Source organism: Temnothorax nylanderi, unplaced genomic scaffold (assembly GCF_030848795.1).
Source record: "Temnothorax nylanderi isolate EJ_2023f unplaced genomic scaffold, tnyl_v1.0 TNYL_tig1091_pilon, whole genome shotgun sequence".
NCBI lineage: Eukaryota > Metazoa > Arthropoda > Insecta > Hymenoptera > Formicidae > Temnothorax > Temnothorax nylanderi.
The window spans coordinates 15433-40212 of NW_027250153.1; the positions used below are offsets into that span (position 1 = coordinate 15433).

Here is a 24780-nt window from a genome sequence, read left to right on the forward strand (position 1 = left end):
CCGAGTACCCAAGAGCCTAAACAATCCTTTCAATTTTTTGTTTTTTATCTTAGAAAGTATTATCCCTATTTTTCCTCTATATGGATAAAACCAAAGTACAATATATAGACATATAGATGAAACCAAAGTACAATATACAGAGAGTTGTTTATTAAAAATGAATATATATTTTATTGATACAAATTTAAAGAATATAAACATATATAGGTATATATGTATAATAGATATGTTTGTAACATTTTTAGTTTTTAGTTACATATGTTTATAACATTTTTATAATATTTTTAGTTTTTAGTAATTATGTGATAACACACGCATAATCTGTTCGCGCTTTTGAATAGCAATCATCTGTGGGCGCCCTTAGTTTTCTGTATCTGTGCTTAGAATTTCTTCATTTGGTATTTCCTCAATGGCGTCATTGATATCATATTCATCCATGTTGTTTTGAATAAAATTGTGCAATACACAGGCTGCAGCAATTATTTGTTTTCCCAGATCAATATTCTTAATATCCAAATATTTTAATCGTCGAAATTTTGTTTTCAAAAGTCCAAATGCTCGCTCAATTACTGATCGAATTGAACTGAGTTTGGTATTGTATCGTGATTGAGCTACAGATAAATGTCCTGTGTCTCTAAACAGTGTCATCAAATTCATCATTAGTGGGTACGCAGAATCACCAATTATGTGTTCTTCAGGTAGCAATAATGGATTTCTTTCATTTATGATGCGTTGATAGATTGGACTATTTCTAAATACGCGTGCATCATGCATTCTTCCAGGTAGACCAATGAAGCAGTCAATAAACTTTGTATGATGATCACAAATGCCTGTAATAAAAAGTAGTTAATTCAATAAAAACTGATTCTCTAAATAAATGTGTTAATAGATTTTATACACTTATTGTTAGTAAACGTAGTACCTTGTAGTATAATTGAATGAAATCCTTTTCTGTTGTAGTAGTCATGAGCATTGTCTTTTGGTTGTTTGCAGGGAATGTGACAACCATCAATTGCTCCTATGACTCCCGGAAATCCATTTGATCTCTGCTCGAATACTTACAAAATAAAAAAAGCATTGATTAAAGAAAAACACATAAATGCTCAAAAATATTCAGATCAGATTTCTTGTTCTCTGCAAATAGTTTTAATATATAATAATTTTATACTTACATCCATACACATGTTTTTATAAACACCATTTGGCCATTGTATGTACTGTGGCATCAAGTCGGTAAGTACACCAACGATTTCTTTAAAAATATTATGACCTGAACTTGTTGGTATATTAAATCTATCTCCTGCTGCTAGAAAAGTTACTGGTCTGCTTAATAACCATATTGTAAATAACACTTTCTTTCGGAGTGGTGCACATTCATCTGCATGTTGTACAAGATGTTGTCCAATAACAATTGATAAGTTCTGTAATTAAATAAACAAGATATATAACAATTGATAAACCACTGATATGAAATATGTACCTACATATAATACTAAATACTCATATAATACTAAATACTCATATAATACTAAATACTCATACAATACTAAATTGTTTACGCATTAACTAATTTTGTTAATAATTTCATTTATACACTCACTTACTTCACAAGTTGCTCTATCCATCCTGAACATTTCCTTGAATTGATTGTGCGTAAACCTCGGAATTATTCTTTCATAATAGTATAGATTACGACGTTTTATTGGGGCACGACATCTAAAGTTTATATGGTTACTGGGTTCTATTAAATTTTGTATGATATTTTTAACCCTTAATCTGTAAACCTGGGTCGTTTTCGTCCGGGCGAAAATCAAATGTAGTTGTAACTTTTGAACACGGGAAGGGAGGGCGCAACTATGCCTCCGTAAAAAAAATTATGCTTCCCGAGGACCCGCTTACCGACTTTCACCGTGCCATCCCCCCTCCGGCCGTCGCAGCAGACACTTGAATTCTTCTCCGGACGAAAACGACCCACCTTTACAGTCAACGTTAGTCAAAACCGTAAATAATTTTTTTTCGTTTTTCCGTTTTAAAGTATTCATTGTGTCCGTAAAAGTGTCACAAAAACATCTGACCGCGAAAAAAAAATTACAAAAATATTTTTATATCACACGTGCGTGGAAAGTGGCCCATTCCGCGGATGAGGATTTCAAGAAATGTAATTTTTTATTTTTTAGTAATAAAAGAATGTTGTGACCCTTAACTATTGACTTCTTATTGATTAAAAAAATTACAAAAAATTTTTTTATATCACACGTGCGTGGAAAGTGGCCCATTCCGCGAATGAGGATTTCAAGAAATGTAATTTTTTATTTTTTAGTAATAAAAGAATGTTGTGACCCTTAACTATTGACTTCTTATTGATTTTATTACTAATTTTTGAATCATTATATATTTATTACTGTTTTTACTACGAAATTTGGGGCTAATTTATTGGCAATTTTCAGGTTCAAAACTTAAGCACTTCATTTCAAAATAATTGCATGCAATATTTTTTTTATGAAAGATACGTTTTTTCCCTTCAATTTCCGTTTTGATTCATTTCGATATCTTTATTTGTCTTAAAGTTATGATTTTTTGAGTAAACAAATAATTTTACCCCTAGTTGCTCCATTTTTTTAATACAAATTATGTGAAAAAATTAAATTGATTATAATTTTATGATTGATACTTCAAATTGAAGGTTTGAATTACCTCCATGAATTTTTTCAGATTTTTTGTAACACTTTAACACTTTAAACAAACGTCAGGACGAAAACGACCCAGGTTTATAGACTAAAGGTGCCAAAAAAACGTTTACAGACTAAGGGTTAAAATTGTGTATAGGTATTCCGTCATCCATAAATAACGGTATTAATATTGCCATTAATTCCATTTTGTAAAATATATATATATATATTATATATACTACAAGTTTTATAATTTGCTCTCCAAATCTCGAGGTACGTGATTATAAAGAGTAATGCATGCTGAACACGAATCCAGTGTAGTTTTTTCATTATCGTTGATGTCTAATATTTCGTGGGCGATCAAACCTGAAACTTGTGTTTGGGGTTAATCCGTCAGTAAGCAATCCGGGTGCATTTCCAATGCATTTCCGGGCATTTCCAGGCTCACTGCATATGGAATATGGATGAGACGGGAATTACAACCGTTCAGACACCGAATAGAGTCATCGGACGTCGAGGAGTGAAACAAGTCGGGCGAGTGACTTCTGCGGAAAGAGGAACCCTCGTAACTATTTTTTAATAATGTTTCGCATAAAAATTTTAAATAAATTTTTATATTTTTCTCTTAAAAAACAATTATTAAGATGTATCATATCATTTTTCAGGATTAGATGTACGTATATGTATGAAAATGCAGTGTGACGGTTAAACCCCGGCATTTTTGAGATTTCAATTTTTCCACCGTTGTCGTTTTTGCTCTATACCGGTTAAACAAAGCGACGTAGATAAAAATTTCCTATATAAATTTTGTAGCTAAAGGTTCACTCTTTACAGTGGTATACCACATTTAACTAAAATTATTTACTACAAGTTTTATAATTTGCACAACTGAACACTGAACTGTTAAACTTAATTTTATTCGCTTTTGTTAATGATACTGGTCTGGAGGCAGCCATCTTTGTAAGTAGCGATTTCGCGAGCGGATTATTCAATGGAGAATTCACAGCGGAGTTTAATCCATCGAAAGCAGATGTCTCAACTGTTGAGTCCGCTGAATGCAGCCAATTTCACGCTCTCGATCGCGGAATCGCGTTCTCTAGCTACTACTTAACTCGAAACCATATAGTGGATTTCCACTTTTGTGCGTTTCCGTTAAGGTCCCCTGGGTGTATCCATAACCTTAAAATGCCAAAAGGCTACCGCCTTTTCTATTTAACCTATCCAAATGGTAGAACGCTTGGGTTATGGTTACATTCGAGCTGGTAGTAATAAAAGGAATCTTTATTAGTTACAAAATAAACTTTTATTTATTTTTTTGGGCCAATATGGCGCCTCAGTCTTATCTCGACTAGCCTCGTTTTGAGCTTGAGTCATTCTTGTCTTTCGCAATGGCGTCACGCCGACGTCACAATAACCTATTAAACTAAATCTTGCTTTTGCATATAAAACTATATCAAAATGGCGTCAACATATTGCACCCGTTATTGCGATGTTTCTTAACCTAATCGTTATTTACTCTTTTCTTAACCTATTTAAGCTGATTATTATTTAAGTCTCCGGTGATCTCCTCTTCGGACTGCTCGCCATCTTTGATCTCGGGTATCTCCTCGCGTATCAGCCGCACCTGGAGGCGGGTCTTATCTACGTGCAGCGTCATTTCCGCTCATCACCATGTCGGCCGACTCCATTTGCATCCTCGCCATCTTGGTGAACATGGCGACTGGCCTCGATGCCGGCATCTCCATGCAGCTGGTGGATGCCCTTCGGACAGCCGGCGGCTGCAAGGTTAGGTTGTAACCGGATGCTCGACTATCGTTTGGATAATTCTTCGAATATTAATAAAATATGCCACTTACTGGGCTGAAAAAGTTTTCAGCTTAACACATAAACTATTCAATGTAATCTGAGCCTTGGAATGGCCTTGGTACCCTCCTCCCTGTCGATGATATCCACGTCGCGGACTGTTCCTAATGACCGACGTGCCACGCCCTTTCGTGTCGCCGTTACGCCTGAACGTCCTAGGCTCGTATTCTGTTCCTGCCTCCCGACAACTGTCGGTTCGGTACGCTAACGACGTTTGTCGCTTGCACTATCGACAGAGATGAGTCGAGGCTATTCTGAAAATCTCTTATACCGACATTTATCGTTGCAAGCGACAATCTTTGCTATAGCTTTGTCGATAATGTACAAGCACAATCAAAAGTTGAAAAAGATAAATTTCAGCCAATAGCATGAGGGCTTTAGGAGAAAGATTAAACAATTGCACGTCTGTCAGTCTGTGATGGCGCATTAATTGCAAACTAATAAATGTGTCACTGACTGAAATTGTTGTAGAAAATGGATTCGCAAGATACGTAAGTTTCAAAAATATATGATAATATAAATATGCACCTTCATATAGTAACGGATTGGCGGATTCTATTCGGTTAATAACCATCGTACTAAACATTTATATTTTTGATGGTATGATAGTAACCAAATAATTAGATACTTTAAAATGTTTTTAACTTGTTTAATGTTACATTGTTATTTATTTTATTGTAACACATATCCCATACAGCACAGTGATAAAAAAATTATTATATGTAATTTTTTTATATATATACGTATATATATTATATACATATGATTTTTCTGTTATTTATTATATAGATGAACTTAGGTTCATCTTTAGATGCTTCTTGTTTCATACGATTCTTACGGTATTTCACACGCAAGTGCGTATGAGACAAAAGGAGATACGGTCTATCTTTTTATGCGTTAGCCCGGTTGACCTTTGTAACAAAGCAATGGCTGCGTTCAGCAGAGAACTGTTTTGCAACTAATGTAAAATTCGTGAATCTGATTGATGTACTCCTACTTTTGATCAAAATTAAAAACATATCAACCACATTCCAAATTTTACATATTTCACATATTTGTGCAAGGTAGTTTTCTCTGCTGAACGCAGCCAGGCACTTGCTAGTGCTTAGTGTAGTGTACAAAAAAGAAGCTATGTAGTGGCGAGAAAAAATTAGAAAGAAAGCAGGTATTTATATTTTATACATATTAATAACAATGACTATTGTAAGAGGTTATAAGCATGCTTATTAAATAATATTAATCATGTTTATACAAATCATCTATATCTACGACAGTTGCACGTTTTGATTGACGCAAGCACGATAGATGCAATATCGTTGCCGAACATTTGCTCAAACACATGTCTCATATTCCACTGGATCATAACAAAACATATGGAGATACTTTTACAAAAAGATCCATGTTCATTTCATGATGGTTAGTAAGGTATACAATTCATATTTTATTAATGACAAATTATTCAGAAAATTCTTTGTAACTGAATATACTTTTAAATTAATGTTTTTTAAATTTATAACTGTTTTTTATTAAACGAAGACGAAAATGTTGCAGTGGCTTGTGTCAGTTTTATTATTTTATATAATTTATTTTAAAAAAAGAAAAAAACGAGAAAGCAAAGGCGCTGGTGGTCAACACAGTTTTATTTAAAGAGAAGCCGATTAAGCAATGTGAACAACATCTGTTTACTAAATAATTTGTTAGCTGACAAAGAAAGTGGTCAATTCAGAAACTTCGTTAGAATGTCAGAAGATGATTTTATTTTTTTGTTGAATGCCATCAAAGGCAAAATATCGAAAAATGATACGACTTTTCGAAAAGCAGTCCCAGCTGAGGAAAGATTAGCTGTAACTTTACGATTTCTTGCAACTGGCGATTCCTTCACCAGTTTACAATATCAGTTTAAAATATCAAAACAATTGATATCGGAAATAGTTCCGGAGGTGTGCCGAGCAATAAACACGGAGACGATTATCGTCAGTCTTTCTTTGCTTCGTAGGACGTTTTTTCGGAGACTTGAACTCCTTATTCTGACAATGTGTTTCATCTGTTAGTTGTTCCGTAGCTAATGTTTGTGAATTGATCGATTCTTCGATGATCTGGCTCCTTTCTAGTTCTCTTTCTTCGTTCTCATTAAATGTTTCATTGCCGGTTCCTTCGTCATCGGACACAGTCGGCAAATTCTACGGGAAAGAATAAATAAATACATAAATAAATGCATTTTGAAATTCTTTAAATTTGCTGTACATTTGTGTTATTATAGACTATAAATTTTATAGACTAAATTCGAATATGATTTCTATTTGTTCAATTTTTTCAGATGCCGTCAACTCCAGACGAATGGGAGAAAATTGCTGAAAAATTCGAAGAAATATGGAATTTTCCACACTGTATAGGAGCTATCGACGGAAAGCACATTACTTTACAAGCTCCGATGAACAGCGGAAGCGATTTTTATAACTACAAATCCCACTTTAGCATTGTTTTGATGGCTGTAGCGGATGTTGATTATAATTTCATATTCGTTGACATTGGCTGCCAAGGACGTATTTCGGATGGAGGTGTATTCAAAAATTGTGAACTGTATAAAAAAATAGAAAACAGAAATTTAAATGCACCTGAGCCTTCAGCTCTGGTTGGAAGAGAAACGAAAGTTCCTTATGTTTTATTAGGAGATGCAGCCTTTCCTCTGAGTGACCATATAATGAAACCCTACAGTGGTATTCACCCAAGCGGGTCTCCAAAACGAAAATTTAATTACCGTTTATCTAGGGTTTATCGCACGCCGCGTTGTAGAAAATGCCTTCGGAATTGCATCTAGTGTCTTTAGAGTTTTACGAAAGCCAATGCTTTTAGAGCCACAAAAAGCAGAATTGATTGTGATGGCTGTCGTGTGCCTTCATAATTTTTTACGGAGAAGTACCTCCAGAAATATGTATACACCACCAGGTTCCTTAGATACAGATCTTAATGGACATACGACACCTGGGAGTTGGCGAAATGATCAACAGGGAATGGCGTCTCTTTTGCCTTTGAAAAATGTACCTCGTAGAACAAAATTAATTGCTGAAGAAGTAAGAGAGGAATTTACTGACTATTTCTGTACTACTGGCAGGGTACCTTGGCAAAATCAATATGCTTGAATAAATGTTGTTATATAAAGATATCTTGTCAATAAAATATCTTATTCTAACTTTCGATTTTTCTCAATTAAAGTACTTACGCTTATAGTCCTCCGAGGCTCGTCTTTATCTTCCAAAAATTGTAGGTTTTCATAAGCGAACCATTTTGATTTATAAATCTCATGTCGTCCTGCAAATATAGGTATTCTTTAGAAAATTCTTTCTTATTACCTTCGAATGTCTCCTTTTCCTTACCTTTTCCTGTTCCCATACTTGTTTTGACTCGCGCCTTCTCCCGTCTATATGAACCTTTTAAACTTTCAATCTTTTTTTTCACTTCCTCACTGCTCTTTCCTATTTTTTCAGAAAGTTCTCTCCAAGCATCTTCTTTTTTTATTTTATTATAATATGCGGAATCCCGCGGATTCCATAAAACTTCCTTATTTTTATATTCGTTTATTAATTGTATGCATATTTCTTGGTCCTATTCCATTACTACAAAACACATTCATTTAAAACAATATACGTGTGGCATTTATATATACAGGGTGTTCTAAAAAAGGGGGGCCAAAATTTAGGGAGATATTCCTCACACCTAAAGGATGAAAAAATGTTATATGAACATGGGTGCGGAAACGCTTTATTCAGGAGTTGTGTTGACAGGCGAATGGTGGACATTTTCAACATTTGTTGTAACCGTACTCAAGGTCACTTTAAAAACAAATGTAAATAAACCTACTGATTAAACGATTGTCGTCCACAATGATTAATCTTAAATTGTTTCTTGTGAAAGTAATTGTGTAAGTCAACAGTATTTTCAACACAACTCCTGAATAAAGCGTTTCCGCACCCATGTTCATATAACATTTTTTCATCCTTTAGGTGTGAGGAATATCTCCCTCAATTTTGGCCCCCCTTTTTTAGAACACCCTGTATATATAATATTTTCTGCATTTATTGCACTTACTGTAGATAATTTATTAACTGGTCTTCACTTCGTGTCGTGCGCGGCTGTCCTCCGTACGCGTGCTTGAACACGTCCAAACTGAGCACGAATTGTCTTTGACGGACCGACAGCGCTCGGCTCGGCCCGAGGCCGTGCGGCAAATAATCCGAGGCAATCTGCAGCGCCTCGGATCAACGTCCACACTTGTATGCTCATGAGGCCTCTGCTTGCCTCATACGCGTTCGTGCTCAAGTCTGTACCCGGCTTAAGATTGACATAACTATGTATGTAACATATGTACTCTATAAATAACTTCATATTAATTTGCATATATATTATGTTTGTTTCAGTACACATTCAAAGAAGAAAAATCGTTCAACGAGAACGATAGCTATACAATACGAAGAACTCGTAAAATATATGGAAACGCATTCTGATTTTGTATCATGCAAATATGTAAGCAAAGAGGGAAAAGTTTATCACGCCCAGCAATGGGAAAATGTTGCAGCAATGCTGAATGCATTGTCGAATGGCCCGGGAAAAACAGTGAAGCAGTGGCAGACTGTAAGTAGTATTCAATTATCAATTATTATGTAATATTATAATCGTGTCGTATAATATTATAGTCGTATCGTATCGTATTATTGTCGCGCGCGCATACACACATGCACACGCACACGCACACGCACACGCACACGCACACGCACACGCTCACGCACACGCACACGCACACACACACACACACACACACACACACACACACACACACACACACACACACACACACACACATATATATATATATATATATATATTTATATATATATTACATACTACATATTATTCAGGTTTGGCGCGACTTGAAAAGTAATACTTCGAAAAAGGCATTGAAGCTAAGAAATGAAAGGAATAGGACCGGAAATTTTCCAGTCACCTCTGAACCTCTAGACAGTTTGGACAGCGCGTTCTGCACACTTGGTTGCATCGGCTTGGAATATGTTGAGGGTACTCCTGATTGCCCTGATAGCATCCCTGAAGAAGAGGTACAGGGTGATGCAGATACATATTAGGCAGTACGACGGGTTGCGCGGCAGATTTTGCAGGGGCAAGCGTGGTAGGTAACGGCTCAGTAGGTAACGGCATATACATATACCGTCAGAACTCTTCAACAGTACACAATATTTATGATAAATATTCATAAATATTTATTACTATTTATTTTTTAAGAATATTATATAAATATTTTTATAATAAACCTTTATGATCTATTCAATCTAAGATTACGAAAATATTTATAAATTACATATTTTGGTAAATATTTATAAAGCATTCAAATAACTATTATAAATATTTTATAAATATTGTGTGCTGATCTCGGTGCTGATCTCGGAATCTCGGTTACTGATCGAGTGCCTTTATATCAATAAAGTGTGAAACGTTCCAATTATGACGGATTTGGGTGATAATCATTTTGTGATTATTATAAGAGGAGCCGAAACGACAAATAAAGATGAAAAATTAAATTTTATAAAGTTAACACGATAAAATAATCATGATGCTACAAACTTTCTTTCTTCACCTTTTTACTTTTCGCGCGTATTGGCATTATTATAACATAAATGAAAGAAATGTAGATTGTAAGTTGTCGCATTTAAAATATAAATTTAATATAAGTTAAATATATAGTTATATTTTATAATAATATTATATCACATCGAGTGAAAACTATCTATTATAATCTATTATGGACTATTTATGATTTTAAAGGAGATGTTCGAAATATCCTCCAGACTCTTCTAAACACAATGCGACTCTCCGCATGAAGCTTTGTCGCACTCTATCCAGCATCGCAGGTGTTATATTAAGACTTGCTGCTTTAATTTTTGCAATTAAATCAGCTCGGTTGTCTGATACACCTGATCTCGTATGTAGCCCCATACAAAAAAATCCATGGGTGTGAGATCAGGTGATCGCGGTGGCCATTCGTGGAGATCGCTGTGGATGCCTATCCACCTGTGCGAAAATCGGAGATTTAATATAGCACGAGCGAGATAGGATGTGTGGGCTGGATGGCCGTCTTGTTGGTATATAATATTTGGCAGAATATTTAACGGGACATCATCCAATAAATTTGGCAGTGTTTCTTCCAGGAACTCTGCATATACTTCAGCCGTGATGTTAACATTTTCTGGGATAATGTATGGTCCTATGATCATATTATCCACAATCCCCATCCAAACATTGACGCTATATTGCCCCTGGACGTGCGTTTCTTTCCGGCAATGGGGATTCTCTTCCGCGTAGTGGTGCTCATTGTGGCGATTAATACGTCTGTCACTCCGGAAAGTGCATTTGTCTGTCCACAAGATTCTTCTTAGGAAATTATCATTTGCATCATTGTCTACGCCAACCTGTATGATAAAAGTATACAATAATATAGTTGTATTTTGTCATACTTTCAATTTTTTTCAAACTTTCCGCAACAATCGTTGCTGTATGGGAACAAGGAACAACCAGCGACAAACGAAAGTTTAGTCAATAATTTTGTATATTGTAAGCTTTTGTGAAAGCAAAATGGCTAATAAATTATTAAACTTACTTGGTCTAAGATCCAATCACAAAATCTTTCTCGGCGAGGAAAATCTCGGGGGAGCAACTTTTGCGTTGTGTGTCTTTTAAAAGGATGCCATCCTAGATTTTTTTTAATTATTCTGTGCACCCTGGTCTGCTGTAAATTTCTTTCACTCGCAATACACCTGGTGCTGGTATGAGGATTTGCTAACACAGCCTCTCTTACTTGATTTATCGTTTCTTCATCGCGTTGGCGTACGTTTCGTGGACGTGTTGATGCGTGAAGAGTGCCAAATTGACAAGCTCGACGATACAGTAAACCAAAGAGCGAGTGTGTCGGGTGCCGCTTATCAGGGAAACGATTAGCATATAAAACTGCAGCCATTCTTTCATTTTTATGGCATTCGCCATAAATGAGCAACATGTTTGTTAACTCTTCGTTAGAATAACGAGGACGCGGCATCGTTGACTGCACTATTAGTCTACTGAGCCTTTTACCAGCCTCTTCTGCGGGAGAACAAAAGACGATCACTTTAGTGATCGTCTTTTATTTCAAATTTGCGCTATATATGTTCGATCACTTTAGTGATCGTCTTTTATTTCAAATTTGCGCTATATATGTTCTCCCGCAGAAGAGGCTGGTAAAAGACTCAGTAGACTAATAGTGCAGTCAACGATGCCGCGTCCTCGTTATTCTAACGAAGAGTTAACAAACATGTTGCTCATTTATGGCGAATGCCATAAAAATGAAAGAATACGCCATCGCGTACGCCAACGCGATGAAGAAACGATAAATCAAGTAAGAGAGGCTGTGTTAGCAAATCCTCATACCAGCACCAGGTGTATTGCGAGTGAAAGAAATTTACAGCAGACCAGGGTGCACAGAATAATTAAAAAAAATCTAGGATGGCATCCTTTTAAAAGACACACAACGCAAAAGTTGCTCCCCCGAGATTTTCCTCGCCGAGAAAGATTTTGTGATTGGATCTTAGACCAAGTAAGTTTAATAATTTATTAGCCATTTTGCTTTCACAAAAGCTTACAATATACAAAATTATTGACTAAACTTTCGTTTGTCGCTGGTTGTTCCTTGTTCCCATACAGCAACGATTGTTGCGGAAAGTTTGAAAAAATTGAAAGTATGACAAAATACAACTATATTATTGTATACTTTTATCATACAGGTTGGCGTAGACAATGATGCAAATGATAATTTCCTAAGAAGAATCTTGTGGACAGACGAATGCACTTTCCGGAGTGACGGACGTATTAATCGCCACAATGAGCACCACTACGCGGAAGAGAATCCCCATTGCCGGAAAGAAACGCACGTCCAGGGGCAATATAGCGTCAATGTTTGGATGGGGATTGTGGATACGCCACCAGTGTTACGCCCGTGCTGTGCGCTCGCTGTGCCGTGCGCTCATACGAGTCGCCCCGTAGCGAGTAGTCGCGAATCGTCCTAGCAACGGTTGTTTGTAAATATCGTTTGTCAGATTTACGCTCTGGATCTTGAACCGGACAGACGTGTCTGGATGTATAGAGGGCAATAAATCCGTTCCTTTTTTAAATAAGAGTATTCTTATTCCCGGTGACGGGGAAGCGCGGCGCGTTCGCGAGAGTGGCGGGAGTGCGAGTGCGACGAACGCGTGGACGAGCGTCACATTTTGGGGGCTCGTCCGGGATCGGACGAGCGAGGATCGGACGAGCGAGGATCAGACGAGCGAGTATCGGACGAGCGAGGATCGGACGAGCGAGGATCGGACGAGCGAGGACCGACGAGCGGCGATACCACGGCCAGGAATTTTCCCATGGCCGCAAGGAAACGGCTCAGGATAGCGACTCCACAGTCGGACGCCGCGGAGATGACGACTGAAATAGTCACACTTCAGGCGGTGATCCGGGAGGTCCGCGAGATGCGCGAGGAACACGCTCGGAGAGAACGCGAATACGCGGAGACGTTCCGCCACCAGGAGGAGGAGCTCCGCCGACTCCGTGGGACAATTACCGGCGACACAGAGCTAAGTCCTCTTAATATTAGAACGTCCGGGGATGCGGAAACGCGGGCCGCGAGTGACGTGAGGGCACGGGTCTCGCGCGAGGGAGTCGCGGGCGTGAGCGGTGCGGGCGAAATCGCGCATACGGCCGGAAGAGACACGCTCGCGAGATCCACGAGATCCGCGACGAGCGCGAGGAACACAACCGTGAGTGCCGCGGGGGAAAATGTCACGCACGCGGGTGAGAGGGACACGGTTGCAAACGCCGTCGTTGTGTGCGCGAACGAGAGGGGCACGAACGCGGGCGACGTGTACACGGGGGGCCGTGACGCGTTGATAAACAACGTAGGGGAGCGTACCGCACGCGCGGAGGAGAGTGTCGCATTCGCGAGAGACGGTACTGCGAGCGCGAGTGTCGGGCTTGGTTACAAGCTCAAGCCCGATACATATGACGGGACGGTCCCACTTCATGAATACTTCTCGCAGCTTAACTTGATTGCGCGAGCGAATTGTTGGGACGACGCGACGAAAACCGTCGCGTTAGCCTCCAGTTTGAGGGGCAAGGCGCGTGCGGTATTGGAAACAATACAGGATGTCGATCGATTGAGTTTTGCGGAGCTTAAAGCGAAGCTCGAATTGCGTTTTGGGGAGGGACATTTAACACAGAATCATTATTCCGCGTTAACAAATCGCAGGCAAAAATTTGGAGAGGATTTAGCCACTCTTGGCTTAGACATCGAACGTTTGTCGCGCCTTGCGTACCCCGAGTGCCCCTATGAAATTCGAGACAAAATTGCTTGCTCACAATTCGTGACGGCTATATCGGATCATTTTATCCGACGGACATTACAGAAAGAGGGGATAACCTCTTTGAATCGGGCAGTTGAGCGAGCAAAAGCATTGAAAATTATCCAAGGGGAGGGCTATGCTCGCGAAAAAGAAAGATTTAATAAAAATTTTCTGAAGGGAGGACAGAATAGTAATTGTAATAACGAAAAGGGGGAGACGGAAGAGAGTAAGGTACAAAAGGAAGAAGGAAAGAAAGTACAGAGAGGAAATTGGCGTGGCAGCAGATTTGGCGCCAGCCGCGGAGAGTGTTGGACATGCGGAAAGACCGGGCATTTCCGTTCCGAATGTCCTGATGAAAAGGGAAACGCGGCTTAGTCGAACTTAGCGGGGGAGGTTTGGCTTGCGTTATTAATACCCCGAATTTTATTTGTGAAAATGTTCTGTTGAATGGAAATAATAAAACCGTTTTAAAAAGAAATAGAATTAAGTCGCGTTATTAAGTTGTTATTATTTTTGTTATGATGGGAAAGTTGACGGAAGAGACTGTTCTTTCAAGGTTAATACGGGCTCCGATGTGTCCATTCTTAGTAAGAAATTCGTGAAGGCAGGAAAGGAAAAACTTCCATTGGAGGAAATAAATTTAAAATATCCTACTGGTGAAAAAGTTTTTATTGAATTTAAAGTAGAAGCTAAGGTAGAAATAGGAAATCATTCTGTGGTAATTCCTTTACTAGTAGCTGATATTAATGATGATTGTATCCTAGGAGTAGATTTTCTTAAAATCATGAACTTAGAAGAAATCTTTGATACTGCTTTCAGAATTTCAAAATCGGAAACGCAATTTGCTCGAATTGAGGATGTTTCTAATAAAGTCCCTGTTTCCTTGAAAGAACTCTTCGAAAATAATTCTCAGAATCTTAATTTGACTGAGAAGGAACTTTTTGCCGAATTTCTTGTGAAATTTCAAAATGTATTTTCCGAAAACATTGTTGCGGGAAACTGTAATGTTGTTCAACATGTTATAAATGTGAAAGACTCTCTCCCCATAAAACAGGTACCTCGACGAATTCCTTTTCAAATGAGAGGGGAGGTGGAAAAAATTATGGAGGAAATGAAAGCTTGTGGAGTAATTGAGGAATCAAAAAGCCCTTGGGTTTCTCCTGTGGTCTTAGTAAAAAAGAAAGATGGAACAATTAGATTTTGTGTGGATTTTCGAATGGTGAACGCAATAACGGAAAAAGATTCACATCCCCTCCCCAGAATTGACGACATATTTAATCAGCTATCAGGTAACGCTTGGTTTTGTACATTAGATCTAAAAAGTGGGTATTGGCAGATAAAAATTCGACCCGAGAATAGAGAGAAAACGGCTTTCTCGTTCGGTAGAGGGCTCTGGCAGTTTACGGTAATGCCTTTTGGTTTGTGTAACGCCCCTGCAACCTTTGAACGCCTCATGGAGAAAGTTTTGCAAGATTTGCTATCTAAAATTTGCTTAGTCTATTTGGATGATATAATAATTTTTGGAAAGAGTTTTGCGGAGATGTTAGAAAATCTGGGAAAAATACTCTTGCGGTTACAGGAAGTAAATTTAAAGATAAATCCTAAGAAATGTGTTTTATTCGGGAAGAAAGTAAAGTATTTGGGGCATGTAATTTCGGCGGAGGGTATTTTTACAGACCCCGAAAAGGTTGCTGCCGTAGAGAGATGGCCGGTTCCTCACACGAGAACTTTATTGCGAAGTTTTCTTGGATTTTGTTCGTACTATCGTAAATTTATAAAAGGATTTTCTTCGATTGCTAAACCCCTTTACGAATTAACGGGGAACCAGGTTAAGTTTATCTGGAACGCGGTTCATCAGAACTCTTTTGATGAATTAAAGCGGGTACTGTCCTCTCCTCCGGTACTTTCTTTTCCGAAGGAGGAGGGCGAATTTATTCTTGACACTGATGCCTCCAATATTGGAATTGGCGCGGTTTTATCACAAAAACAGGAGAGGGAGGAAAAGGTCATTGCATATTTTAGTCGTGTTCTTAATAAAGCCGAGCGAAATTATTGTGTAACTCGGCGAGAACTTTTGGCGATTGTAGAATCAATTAAATTTTTTCGCCATTACCTTCTGGGACGTGAGTTTTTGATCCGCACGGATCACGTTTCTCTACGATGGCTTATGTCTTTTAAAGATTTAGATGGACAGTTGGCTCGTTGGCTGGAGAGACTCCAGCAATATCAATTTGTTGTTTCTTACAGGAAAGGGCTTTCTCATAAAAACGCTGACGGATTGTCAAGACGGACTTGCGAGTCGTTTGGCTGTGGATATTGCGCTAAAGTTGAGAGAAGGAGTTCTGAAAATACGGAAAAGGAAGTCGCTCGCATCGTTTTAGAGGCGGAAAATTTGAAAGAATGGCGAGAGGAGCAGAGAGTAGATTCGAGCATCTCGTTCATACTTCGTGGAAAGGAAGCTGGAGTTCGCCCATCTCGCACTGAGATTGCTGCGGAAGACGTTTCCGCTCAAGTCTATTGGGCATACTGGGATGCTTTAGTCCTGAAAGAGGGAATACTTTACAGAAAGTGGGAAGCTCCGAATCTTAAATCCAGTTTTCTTCAGCTTATTGTTCCTCGGAGACTAGTCAAAGGGATTTTAGAGGAAATGCATGACTCCCCATCAGGAGGACATTTTGGGGTAAATAAGACTTTGGAGAAGATTCGGAAACGCTATTTTTGGGCTACTTGTAAGCAGGACGTAGAGGATTGGTGCAAGACATGTAAAGTCTGTGTTGCCAGAAAAGGTCCCTCGGGGAAGGGAAAATCTCCTCTACAAGTTTATAACGTTGGTACTCCGTTAGAAAGAGTTCAGATGGATATCCTAGGCCCTCTTCCGGTAACAAAATCCGGAAACAGATTTCTTCTCGTCGTAGTGGATTGTTTCACAAAATGGGTGGAAGCTTTCCCATTAAGGAATATGAGAGCAAAGACGGTTGCGGAGATTTTCGTAAGCCAGTTTGTTTCCAGACATGGAGTGCCTTTGGAGGTTTATACCGACCAAGGGAAAAATTTTGAGTCGAAGCTTTTCGCAGAGTTGATGAGACTGCTTGACATAAGGAAGACCAGGACTACTGCTTTACATCCACAGTCAGACGGGCAAGTGGAGCGTCAGCATCAGACTATAACCAATTATCTGGCGAAGTATGTCTCTGAAAATCAAAAAGATTGGGATCGATGGATCCCTATGTTTCTCCTGGCATATAGGTCCGCAAAACATGAGACAACTGGAGTCTCCCCTGCAGAATTATATTTCGCTCGTGATCTCAGGTTACCTTCAGATCTCTTGCGGGGGAGTCCTTCGAAGTCTCTTGGAGAGGAGCCTCCTCTGGTTGGAAATTTTGTCAGGAATCTGAAGGGGAAATTGGAGGAAATTCATTCCGCCGCTCGGAGGCAGATGAATATGAAATCTTCTCGAATGAAGGCTCGATACGATCGTGGAGTTAGGCAAGTTCTTTTTCAGGAAGGGCAGAGAGTCTGGTTATATAATCCCCGAAGAGTCATGGAAAAGGCTCCAAAATTGCAGAGCAATTGGGAAGGGCCCTTCTTCATAATAAAGAAGCTTAGTGATGTTGTATACTGTATTCGGAAATCACCTCGACATAAGAATAAAGTTGTACATTCGGATAGACTAGCTAGTTATTGTGAAAGGAAATTGGGTTAAGGAGTTAGAATAGGTCGGAGCCCGGGAGGGAATATGTGAGAAAGATTGGAATTTTAAATGTGTATTAAATAAAAGTTGTGGAGCAACGTGTAAAGTGTTGAAATTTTATTTTCTTATTCAAATGCTCTTGTATTCTTTGTTTCTGTGCGTTTTATTTGTTTTCATAGTGGAACGGAGTCCGAGGAAGTCAGCGGTTCGCGAAGAAGCGTGGGATACCGTGGCAGAACATCGGCCGAAGACTTCTTTGGAGGGGAGTTCCTTATTAAAAGAAGACTGCCTTGCCCTCGGTTTTCGACTGAGGTTTTCCGAGGGACTTGGGCGAATGCCGAGGCAGGGACTTGGGGAGCCTGAATGGCGCTGGGTCCTCAGGAAGTTTCCCCCCCCCCTTGTCCGAAGATTTAGTGGCGACGTCGGAGGCCGGCAGCGGGGGAGACCACACCGGGTAGAGCGGAGCTCGAACGGGGTCGTTCTGGGACCGTCAGAAAGGGGGAGCCTGGCCAGCTCTCTCCAGAAGAAGGACGGATGGAGACCCGGAGTGCGGCTACCGGGGACCAAGAGGGATGGGGTCCGTTTACTCGGGCAGCAGCTCGAGGAGGGCAAGTGAACCATCCGGTGCCCTGGAGTCTACGGAGTAGAAGAGCTGTGGACCGCGAAAAACTACCCTTCCGGATTGTCGGGGCGACAATCTTGGAAGAGGGGGGGTAGTGTTACGCCCGTGCTGTGCGCTCGCTGTGCCGTGCGCTCATACGAGTCGCCCCGTAGCGAGTAGTCGCGAATCGTCCTAGCAACGGTTGTTTGTAAATATCGTTTGTCAGATTTACGCTCTGGATCTTGAACCGGACAGACGTGTCTGGATGTATTGAGGGCAATTAATCCGTTCCTTTTTTAAATAAGAGTATTCTTATTCCCGGTGACGGGGAAGCGCGGCGCGTTCGCGAGAGTGGCGGGAGTGCGAGTGCGACGAACGCGCGGACGAGCGTCACAATATGATCATAGGACCATACATTATCCCAGAAAATGTTAACATCACGGCTGAAGTATATGCAGAGTTCCTGGAAGAAACACTGCCAAATTTATTGGATGATGTCCCGTTAAATATTCTGCCAAATATTATATACCAACAAGACGGCCATCCAGCCCACACATCCTATCTCGCTCGTGCTATATTAAATCGCCGATTTTCGCACAGGTGGATAGGCATCCACAGCGATCTCCACGAATGGCCACCGCGATCACCTGATCTCACACCCATGGATTTTTTTGTATGGAGCTACATACGAGATCAGGTGTATCAGACACTACCAGACAACCGAGCTGATTTAATTGCAAAAATTGAAGCAGCAAGTCTTAATATAACACCTGCGATGCTGGATAGAGTGCGACAAAGCTTCATGCGGAGAGTCGCATTGTGTTTAGAAGAGTCTGGAGGATATTTCGAACATCTCCTTTAAAATCATAAATAGTCCATAATAGATTATAATAGATAGTTTTCACTCGATGTGATATAATATTATTATAAAATATAACTATATATTTAACTTATATTAAATTTATATTTTAAATGCGACAACTTACAATCTACATTTCTTTCATTTATGTTATAATAATGCCAATACGCGCGAAAAGTAAAAAGGTGAAGAAAGAAAGTTTGTAGCATCATGATTATTTTATCGTGTTAACTTTATAAAATTTAATTTTTCATCTTTATTTGTCGTTTCGGCTCCTCTTATAATAATCACAAAATGATTATCACCCAAATCCGTCATAATTGGAACGTTTCACACTTTATTGATATAAAGGCACTCGATCAGTAACCGAGATTCCGAGATCAGCACCGAGATCAGCACACAATATTTATAAAATATTTATAATAGTTATTTGAATGCTTTATAAATATTTACCAAAATATGTAATTTATAAATATTTTCGTAATCTTAGATTGAATAGATCATAAAGGTTTATTATAAAAATATTTATATAATATTCTTAAAAAATAAATAGTAATAAATATTTATGAATATTTATCATAAATATTGTGTACTGTTGAAGAGTTCTGACGGTATATGTATATGCCGTTACCTACTGAGCCGTTACCTACCACGCTTGCCCCTGCAAAATCTGCCGCGCAACCCGTCGTACTGCCTAATATGTATCTGCATCACCCTGTACATACATATTCAAATTCCGATACTTATATTCTCCATGTAGTTTAGTGCCGTATATATGTACAATGTATATTATTTCGATATCTTTAGTGCCTTGAGTTTTGTCACATACCTATCTGTCTAGGAATTGCAAGTGCAATTGGAAAATGGAAACGAAGACGTCCTTCTTCTTACACCCTCGACGACAACAATTAGCAACATGTTAAATACATCAACGAGAGAATTGGAAAATAATGGCGAGAAAATTATAAATAAATTAAAAAATTGTTATATTTTATAAATGTTAGACTACATTTCCACAAGTTCTTCTCTACCTATTTCTTTATTTCAAGAAACATGATGAATGATTACGTACAATTCTTCGCCAATTTTCTTGAATTCATACATTATTACAAGTAAGAAAAGTGGAAAAAATAATTGTTATAAATTCATCTAATAATAAGTACATATTAATTGCGTTGTATATTTGTATAATTGTACAGTTTTCTATGTATTGTATAGATGTAGGTAACTATCCGGATGCAAGTGAAATGCCTCAGGAATGCGCAGATGTAGATGATGACCTTTCATACAGAGATGTTTTGGATTGTGTCAACAACCAATCTTCTATTGAAAACGAAGCTCCAGCCCAAAATACTCAAAGTAGAAAAAGAAAGAGAGCGGAAAAAACAACTTCTAATCGTAAGTACATATTTACAAGCGTTATTCTATCTTGCTTCACTTAAGTGAGCAATAAACGATGACCTTTTGTGTTGAATATTACAATTATATGTTATCGTACAGAGAGAAAGAAGCAACGACAACGAATTGGCATTCAATTGCAGGAGGCACGTGAAAAGTTTAGAAGTATTGCAGAAAACCATGCTGAGTCTTTACATGTAACATATCCTATCAAATAACGCAGTAATAATTGCTAACAAACAATAGTATGTACTTAATGATAATAATATTGTATTTCATTAGTTGTTTTCGAAAGCTGCAATGATGACAGCTGAAACTGATCGTGCGCGAAACACTTTGGAAGAACGACGGGTTGATTTGGAAGAACGACGGCTTAAAATGGAAGAAAGAAGATTAATGATTGATAAACTACTGATATGGAAGCGTTAAATAAAACGCATACGATTCTCGAGATTCTTATACGTGAGTCGTGAGTGAGATTGTAAGCTTGCAATATTTACTTTTATATGTTTCGTAATATGTTCTTTAATTAGTAAACGCGAACTGGCAATGTATAGGGGAGACCGGGGCCTAACCGTCGCCGGGGTTGAACCGTCAAATCAAATATCTCGGAACCTGTATATTGTGCGAACTCGCTATTAACATTGTAAACGCTGCTTATGGTACCCATGTGACCAACGGAGTTTCGGCAGGTTATCTGCCGTGTTATGATTTTTACGAGGGCAAACGTGTTTTCGGAAGGTGAAAGTGAAATTTTCTGCGCGTGGAAATTTTGTAATATCTGCAATAATATTTGCTCTCCAAATCTCAAAGTACGTGATTATAAAGAGTAATGCATGCTGAACACGAATCCAGTGTAGTTTGTTCATTATCGTTGATGTCTAATATTTCGTGGGCGATCAAACCTGAAACTTGTGCTTGGGGCTTATCCGTCAGTAAGCACCCGGGGTTTATTCGTCAGTCTCGTCACTGTGGCGCGCCGGGCGCACGACTTTGGCTCACGGCGATTTCAGGTTAGGTTGTAACCGGACGGTACGTATTTGGGCCATGAAACGCTCTGGTTTGTCCTCTTTATCATCGGTCGCCACTCGGTTTGTCCTCTACCCACCGAGAAGGTAAGTATTACGATAACGTGGTAAGCTAATTTGTTTAAACAATTGGAATTTCAGCTTTTCTCCATGGATGCCTCATCTCCATCGCCCGGTCTCGGATCCTAGCTGCCTATCGCCCGCCAAGGTCAACCAAGGACGCAGGTAGATGACCACCGTTCGAGGTGCCAATTATCTACTTAATTACACTTAATTTTCAGAATCACGGTATCGCTGCCCAATCTCCATCGCCCAATCGTGGATCATCACCCCTAAACGCCGGCCTCAGTCAACGTGGGTTCAAGATGGCTGACCGCGGTAAGTATAAGTGTCGTGGTTGATTAACTTAACTAATACTGCTTTTTTTCAGGATTTCGCGACGGTTGCCTCTTCTCTGACTCCCACTGATGAAGCAACGATGATTATCTCCGATCCAGATCACCGCCTATGGAAGATGGCTGACACTTCCGTATTCAGGTAAGTATAAGGTAAGTAATCGACAAACTGGTATTTATTTTCACAAATGCTGCTTCCATTTATTATCGTTTCACACAGATGGTTGTTCACAATTATCAATCCCGCGCAAGATGGCGGTCGCACGTCTCGCAAAGTGCGAAGTTTCGGATTTCGGTACGCAATGACCGTTCGCCTTTCGTGTCGGCGACAAGTAACGCGTTTCGCGGGCGTTCCCGTTTGTTTCGGACGCTGTGGTAATTTATTAATCGTATTTCGGTACGCTATCACGGACTTTACGCGACGCGCCGAGAGATACGCGCGAGAACATGTTATACCTACGAGCGCCCACGAGAGACTGCCTCGAAGAATATTTCGCTCTCTGGCTCCCCACCTACGAGATTTTCCCCCTCCATGGCGTCACGGCCGCTTTCTCTCTCAGGAATGCGCGTTACTACGCAGTAACATCTGGTGTTTACCAGTTCCGGGCGCGCCAGATGTTCGCGGTGGAAAATTCCACTTGTATACCTTTATTGACAACACACTTTATTACTTCCCGGGTAGTGGTTTTCCACTACTTACAAAATTCTGATTTCCTTGTCGCCCACCCGCGCGCACGTCCTCTCCGATGTCAGAATATAGGAATCCGGGCCGACTTCCCGAGGAAGACGTCCGGGTCGCTCTTGCGGTGCCCGCCGATGACGGCGACCCCCGTTGCTTACTCGCATGAGCCCTACTACCCCGATTCCGGCCTTGGTTCTCGTAGCCGACGTCCGGATAGGGTTTTCGCTGACCATGTCCGCGTATCTTTTGTTCGGAAGGTTGTATCGCGACGGCGACTGGTCCCCCGGGTGTACCAGGTCCCCCAGGTGCGGCAGCGCAGGTCTTTTCCCGTGGGTGACGCTTGTTCCGCTATTTCGCCCCCTAGCGGTCGGATCACGACGCGGTCTCGTTCTGCTCGTGTTTTACGCTCCCGCGGTACGGCCCATGTGGTTCTCGAGTCGCTTACCCCGTCCGCTTCGGTCGCTAGTGACCGCGGTATTTTATCTCGCCTCCTAGTGGTCGGATCGCTATGCTTGGTCTTGCTTGTTACCCGCGTTGCCCCGGTGTGGCACAGCTGTCTGTCTCGTCGGATAACCTGCCCGATCAGGCATTTACCGTCCGCGGTTCCGTATCTTCCGCCGGGGCTTAATTGACTCCGCGTTTTCCGCGAGCTCGCATTCGCGGTGCTCTCAGTGAAGATTGTGTGTGGCTCGGGGCCTTACTACTCTGCGCTTGGTTCCGATCCACGCGCATCAAAATCAAAAGAAGTATATTCGGCCGAGCCGCGCAATACGCGCCAAAATAATAAACTTAAAAGTGTGGACCGGTAAGGAAACTTAGAACTACTGCCTGAGCCGCTGCTCAGCGAACCTTTTCCCCAAGGAAAACTTATTCTAACTTATACTATCGCGCCGGGCGGGTCTTTGGAAATTTTATTATAGTATTCCGCCCTCGGAACGCTTTGCGCCACTTATCTCCTACTCAACGGCTTTAGCCTCGTCAGATTGGGACTCCTCCCCGGATGATGGAGTCTCGAAGTCCTCGGAGTCGTTCCTCTCATCCGGTGCGGCTGCTCGCGGCACCGCCGTCATCGTCACCGTCTTGCGTACGTTGATGGTCGTCCTTTGCAGCGTGATCCTGCTGCCACCGGGCCCTGCCGCCTCTTGGAACTCCTCCGGCCCCTCCAGCTTGCGGCGCCTACGTCCGGCACCGCCGGCCGGTGGACCGAGACAGCCCTACGTCGCGGCGGTGAGGCGTTCCGCGCGTTGTGCCCGGTCTCGGGACTGGGTATCGGGTTCGCCAGCCCCTGCGCACGCCGCAGATCATCCGCGGACAGTTGACGCAGCACTACTCGCGGCTGGGCGAGGAGCTGTGCTCGCACCGTCTTAGCGCACGGCTTCAAGGTTTCCCTCGAGCGTGATTCTGTCTTCCCTTGCACGTGCGTCAGTTTGTATAGGAAGGAAATGGTACGCACGTATCGTTGCAAAACGGGTGTTTTGGCCGACCGAAAAGATGGCGGACCGTTGTTTTTGAGATCGCTCGCGCTCACGGCACGTCGGCGAGGTACGGCGAGGCACGGCACGGCTCTGAGATCCCGCGATTTCCGCGCGAGAATTGACATGCCGCGCGCGCGGTAGATCGTCCCGACTCCCGGCTGCGGTAAATCGTCGTTGTTGGTCGTTGTGTCAGTGACAGTCGCGCATGCGACCGCATCGTCCAGCGTTCGCCGCATCGTCTCGGCGTCATTGTCGCCGCCGTTGTAGTGGTGGTGGTGTCGGTGGTGGTCATCGTCGTCGTCGTCGTCGTCGTCGTCGCGGTGGTGGTGGTGGCGGTGGTGGTCGTGGCCGTCGTCGTCGTCGTCGTCGTCGTTGCTCCGTACAAACGTAAATCACAGAATCCCTGGGTCCTGACGGATCGATTTCGACAACGTGTCGTCGTTGGCGCGTCGAGGAATCGGCGCGAGGACGCCGTCGATTCCCGTCGACAAGGAGCAACTCAAGAAGGCAGTTCTTGCGGTGAGAAAAGATAAAATAAGAAAAATGCCACACAAACAGAACCGCAGCCTTCGACGAGCAGTGGGCGTAAATCGAAATCAAGGAAGCAGCAGCGGTCGGATTCTGACGAAGACTTGGATAATACGTGCTGCGTGTGCTCAAAGAAGTTGACAATAAACAGAGCATATGGGAAACAGTG

At 41.0% G+C, this 24780-nt stretch overlaps 1 protein-coding gene and 3 pseudogenes across 1 annotated transcript; 1 reads left to right on the forward strand and 3 right to left on the reverse strand.

Annotated features, from left to right (window-relative positions):
* Nucleotides 1-360: 360 nt before the first annotated feature.
* Nucleotides 361-1634, reverse strand: LOC139786623 (putative nuclease HARBI1; annotated as a pseudogene).
* A 2672-nt stretch (nt 1635-4306) lies between these two features.
* Nucleotides 4307-8144, reverse strand: LOC139786624 (uncharacterized; annotated as a pseudogene).
* A 963-nt stretch (nt 8145-9107) lies between these two features.
* LOC139786625 (uncharacterized) lies at nt 9108-20932 on the forward strand. The gene is made up of 6 exons (XM_071725766.1): nt 9108-9161; nt 9446-9640; nt 19947-20058; nt 20324-20503; nt 20606-20700; nt 20786-20932. The coding sequence occupies exons 1-6, from the start codon at nt 9108-9110 to the stop codon at nt 20930-20932; spliced, it is 783 nt and encodes a 260-aa protein (XP_071581867.1).
* On the reverse strand, nt 10359-11020 carry LOC139786620 (uncharacterized; annotated as a pseudogene).
* Nucleotides 20933-24780: the final 3848 nt, after the last annotated feature.

Coding starts and splice junctions, on each gene's coding strand:
- LOC139786625 (XM_071725766.1), top strand. CDS start 9,108: ATGCTGAATGCATTGTCGAATGGCCCGGGAAAAACAGTGAAGCAGTGG. Junction 9,641..19,946: donor ATAGCATCCCTGAAGAAGAG/GTACAGGGTGAT, acceptor CTATCTGTCTAG/GAATTGCAAGTGCAATTGGA. Junction 20,701..20,785: donor ACCATGCTGAGTCTTTACAT/GTAACATATCCT, acceptor GTATTTCATTAG/TTGTTTTCGAAAGCTGCAAT.